This window comes from Myotis brandtii, unplaced genomic scaffold (genome assembly GCF_000412655.1).
Source record: "Myotis brandtii unplaced genomic scaffold, ASM41265v1 scaffold1234, whole genome shotgun sequence".
NCBI lineage: Eukaryota > Metazoa > Chordata > Mammalia > Chiroptera > Vespertilionidae > Myotis > Myotis brandtii.
This window is the reverse complement of record NW_005354309.1, coordinates 771,564-776,553: the sequence shown is the minus strand read 5'-3', so window position 1 is coordinate 776,553 and position 4,990 is coordinate 771,564. Positions and strand designations below refer to the sequence as shown.

Sequence of the window (4,990 nt, the reverse complement as noted above, 5' to 3'; positions counted from 1 at the left end):
GCCCGGGGGGGACCAGGGCCGCGGAGGGGGCTCCGCACGTCCTGGGGACTCCCTCCGAAGCCAGACCTTCCCCCGCTGGCGCTCGTCCCCACTCCCCACCCCCGCAGGAAGGAGAGTGGCGGCCCCCTCCCCCAGAGCGACAGGAGGCCTCCTGGACGAAAAGCGGGGGCCGCCGGGTCAAGGGTCAAAGGCCAGGGACTACCTGGCCGGCCTCCCTCCGAGCCTGGGAAGCTTGCCCCAGTCCGCACCCTCCCCCAGTGTCCAGTGGGGACTTTGGCTTTTTCCAGGAAATGCCATGGAGGATGGAGATGGGAGGTTCGGAGGCCAAAGCTAAGGGTCAAGTTCAGGCGGGGAGAAGGGTGTCTAGAAATGGGGGGAGGGCAGTGGCTCTCCTCCCCCCATCGGAGCCCCCCTGTCCCCACCCCAGCTGGAGAAGAGCGTCCGGCGCCTCCGGGAGAAGTTTCATGGGAAGGTCTCCTCCAGGAAGGCGGGGACGCTGATGAGGAAATTTGGCAGCGACCACACCGGAGTGGGCCGCTCCATCGTGTACGGTGAGCGGGTGGCAGGCTGGGGTCCCCAGACTGGTGGGGGTTCCCCGCGTGGGTAGGGGGCATGGTCTGGGGAAGGCAGGAAGAGGCCTTGAGATCCTCTCTTGGGGAGGGTCTGGGGACCTGAAACTCCCACAAGGTCTTTCAAGGGTCCTTCACTTACACTTACTCTCCCCACCAGGAGTAAAGCAGAAAGATGGGCAGGAACTGAGTCACGACCTGGATGCCCAGGTAAACTGCCTCCCGCTCCTCAAAGGACAGGGTAACTGGGGAGGGAGAGCAGGGGGAACCCGGCCCGTCCATGGCGAGCCCCTCGGGGCACTGCCACGTCACAGCTCATGGTCCAACCACATGTACTCACTTCTCAGTTGCAGGGAGCCTGCAAACAGAAGATGTTCATTACATGCTGATGGTATTAAATGGGGGAGAGAGACAGGAAACTAGGCAGTGACGGAAGCCAGGAAGAATGTCATCATAGAGGAGGCGAGAGGTCAGGGAGAGCTTCCTGGAGGGGGTGTTGCCAACTCTTCAAGGCTGGAGGCTAGTGATCCCTGGGAATGGACAGGTCAGAAAGGGTCGTCCTGGAAGAGGGAATGGCTGAGCGAAGGAATGCAAACAGGCTGGGATGAGCAGGAGAGAGGGGCAGAGGAGCTCATGTGTTGAATGAATGAATGAATGAGTGAGTGAGTGAATGAATGAAAGGCTTTGAGGCACAGGAACATCATGGCCACTTTGCCCTGTGGTGGCTTTGGTAGCTGATGCACTGTGGATTTTGCCTGCCTGAAAAGCCCAGCAGCAAGCTGTTAAAGAGTATAATAAAACATGTATTATACTCTTGCATTTATACCTATAAAGAGTATGATAAAACATAATAGCAAAGAGCCCTGGCTGGTGTGGCTCAGTTGACTGAGCGTTGCCCTGTGCACCAAAAGGTCTCCAGTTCAGTTCCCGGTCAGGGCACATGCCCAGGTTCCGTTCCTAGTCGGGATGCATATGGGAGGCAACCGATTGATGTTTCTCTCTCACACATCAATGTTTCTCTCTCTTCCTCTCCTTTCCTCTCTCTAAAATCAATAAAAAAACTTTTTTTAAATAATAACAGCAAGCCGAAACCGGTTTGGCTCAGTGGATAGAGCGTCGGCCTGCGGACTGAAGGGTCCCAGGTTCGATTCCGGTCAAGGGCATGTGCCTGGGTGGCGGGCACATCCCCAGTGGGGGATGTGCAGGAGGCGGCTGATGGATGTTTCTCTCTTATCGATGTTCCTGGCTCTCTGTCTCTCTCCCTTCCTCTCTGTAAAAAATCAATAAAATATATTTTAAAAAATAATAATAATAATAACAGCAAAGAGTAGCATTGATTGAGCACTTCCCTTGCAACAGGGCTCCAGGAATGTTACCTGTTGACTCATTTCATTGCCACAGTGGCCCCATGAGACAGGTCGTTATTGTTTTACGGACAAGGAAACGGAGACACAGAGTGATGAAGTCACTGGCCAGGATTACGCAGCATGCAGGTGGCAGCTGGGATTTGAACCCCAGCCACCCAGAGTCAGGGTCTGAGTTCTGAGATGCCCCTCATTAGGGACCCAGCTGAAAGTAATGGAGCCGGGAGGTGGGACCTGCTTCTGTCTGAGCCCAGCACTGGAACACTTAGCCTAAAGCAGCGTGGCCTCAGAGGGGCCGCCTGTCCCAATGCCAACAAGTGTGTGGCATTTGCGAGCAGGCTGGGAGCACGGGGTCCAGGCCTGCGTCACTGCACTCTCTCGGGGTGATCCCAGGCAGCCTCTCTCCTGGCCCTGGGTCTCAGTTTCCCCATCTGAACAATGAGGATAACAAGTATGCTCACCTCTCAGAACTGCGTAAGGATAGCAGGGGTCATGCACCTGGCTCTCAGCTAGTGACTGCTGCTCCATCAGCTCCTTGTGAGTTAGGGACACACCGTTCTTATATGGGGCCGGGACCCACCCCCAGCAAACGAGGTGAAAGAGGCCTGAGCTGAATCCCCAGCCTCTGCCCCTGGTATCTCCACGCAGGACCCACCAGAGGACATGAAGCAGGACCAAGACATCCAGGTGGGTCCGGTACCTGGGAAGGGGGGAGGTGGAGCAGGGAGGACCTCCATGGGGGGGAGAGGGGTACATCCTAGGGGCACGAGGGCGCCCATCTGTTGGGAGTATGGAACTGACATATGTTTATGTTGTTGGAGGAGGGCTGACCACCCTCTCGTGCTCACCACCACCCCACCACCCCCGTTCCGCAGGCAGTGGCAACCTCCCTCCTGCCGCTGACGGAAGCCAACCTACGCATGTTCCAACGTGCCCAGGAAGACCTTATCCCTGCCGTGGATCGGCAGTTTGCCTGCTCCTCCTGCGACCATGTCTGGTGGCGCCGTGTGCCCCAGCGGAAGGAGGTGATAACCCATCCCCGGGCCTTGACTCCTTGACTGTCGTGTCCCCCATCCTCAGCATCTGAAGCTCTGACTTCAGATGTTCAGCCTCTGAGAGCTCATCCCTAATTCCCCACCCTCAGCTGGACTTCTGACCTCCAACTTGAGCTCAGCCCTTACCCCAGGGCTCTGACTCCACAGTTTGACAGCTACCACAGAAATCAAAGCTGACTCTGAAAACACACCCCAGATCTGGCTTCTGACCCCCCCTGACCAGTGATGTGCTCCTGGCAAATGCTTAAAGAACCAACTCTTGCAGCGTAGGCCGGGGATGGACCCTAGATTTGTAGTGTTTACCAATTTCCATGGTGTAAATATTCCCACTGTGGCCAATATCAAGCTACCAGAGTTCTCTTCTGAGAGTAAGCCCACACCCTTCTCCACACCCACAGGTGTCTCGGTGCAGGAAATGCCGAAAGCGCTATGAGCCAGTGCCCGATGACAAGATGTGGGGTGTGGCTGAGTTCCACTGCCCCAAGTGCAGGCACAAGTTCCGGTGAGGATGCTGACCCCCACCTCGCCCCTCAGCCCTGCCCCACCCCAGCCCTGCCCTCCCTGCCTTGGCCCAGCTTTACCCTCACCCTCAGACCCTCATGGCCCTGCCTGCCCACAGGGGCTGGGCACAGATGGGGTCCCCATCCCCTTGTTATGGGTGTGGCTTTCCGGTGTATCCGACACGGATCCTCCCTCCACGCTGGGACCGGGACACGGATCACCGCAGCACCCACACCCACTCCTGCTCCGCTGCTGACTGCTTCAACCGGCGAGGTAAGGACCTGGCCTGGCCTCCCCCAACTCTGGGGGGTCTACTTGGCTCTTACTTCTAGGACATCAACTTCTGGGGCCTTAAGTACCAAGGTCTCAGTCCCCATGGCCACTTCCCATGGCATCAGCCCCTTCCATGTCTTCTCTGGCGCCCCGAGTCTCTGTGGCCTCCAACGCTACCTCCCATTGCATCAGCCACCTTCCATGGTCTTGCGCATGAGGCTCTGTATTCTTGGTTCCTGTTTTGTCTTCTGAAGTCTCAGGTGATGCCCATGTCCCCGGGTCTCCTGTGGCTTTGACACCTGTGACTTTCACGTCTGAATTTCCTGTAGCTCTGAGTCTGTATCCTCAGCCCCTTCCCTCCCCAGAGCGCCCTTGGCCTCAGCCCCCTTGTCCCCAGAGTCTCATGTGACCTCAAGCTCCAGGACCTCAGAACCCCTCCTTTCCCAGAGCCCCATGTGCCTGGGACCTCCTGCGCACACCCCAAGAGCCGGAAGCAGAACCACCTGCCCAAAGTCCTGCACCCCAGCAACCTCCACATCAGCAGTGGCTCCACGGTGGGCACCTGCCTGAGCCAGGGGAGCCTCCTAGAACACCTGGACAACCTCATCCTGGAGGACCTGAAGGAGGAGGAGGAAGAGGAGGAGGAGGAGGGTGGGCCCCAGGAGTGACCCGTGCCAGGTGTGGATGCAAACCAGACACAGTCTGTAGATATTTTGTGTTGTTATAAAATATGAGCTCAAACCGAGATCTGAGTGCCCTTGGGGAGCCACACGGGTTGGAGATGTTGGCAGGGGGATTCCTGGGTCCTACTTTCAGGGTCCTGGGGAGCAGATCCACAGTGGGAGGGTCTGTGGGCCGGGGCTCACACTGAACCATAAAGGAGGTGTGGCCAGGACAACTTGGGCTCCTGCTGACACACATCCCCTGGGGGACAGATGGTCACAGCCTCAGGGGCCGGATCAGCATGGCCGCCTTCTTGAGAGAGTAAGCCCCGCCACGAAACTCAGCCCAGTAGACACCGTCCTGGTAGCGGCTGCGGTAGTGGCCACCACGGTGCCACACACCATTGAGGTTGGAGTGGGCACAGGCATGGTACCACCAGCCTCCCCGGTGGTACAGGGCACAGTTACCTGAGGGGAGAGAGAGAGTCCATGTCCTCTCACCATAATAAAAGCTTCTACCAGTACCTCACTAGTGCAAGGCTTTAGCCAGGCATCCCCCCCCCTGC

The 4,990-nt window shown here is 57.7% G+C and overlaps 2 protein-coding genes across 2 annotated transcripts in view; one reads left to right on the top strand and one right to left on the bottom strand.

Moving 5' to 3' along the window:
• Positions 1 to 15: 15 nt before the first annotated feature.
• Positions 16 to 4,503, top strand: LOC102256547 (chromosome unknown open reading frame, human C19orf66; the record flags this gene model as incomplete). The annotated part of the gene is made up of 8 exons (XM_014533966.1): positions 16 to 315; positions 428 to 551; positions 730 to 779; positions 2,582 to 2,620; positions 2,809 to 2,958; positions 3,387 to 3,490; positions 3,608 to 3,762; positions 4,210 to 4,503. Coding segments are annotated over 8 exons (1,143 nt in total), but the record flags the coding sequence as incomplete, so codon positions are not given.
• Positions 4,468 to 4,990, bottom strand: part of ANGPTL6 (angiopoietin-like 6) — a gene marked incomplete at its 5' end in the record, with an annotated part of 3,061 nt that continues 2,538 nt past the window's right edge. Inside the window, one exon of the mRNA XM_005859208.2 lies at positions 4,468 to 4,892. Within this exon, the coding sequence (XP_005859270.1) occupies positions 4,702 to 4,892 (191 nt within the window). The remainder of the gene's footprint in view (positions 4,893 to 4,990) is intronic.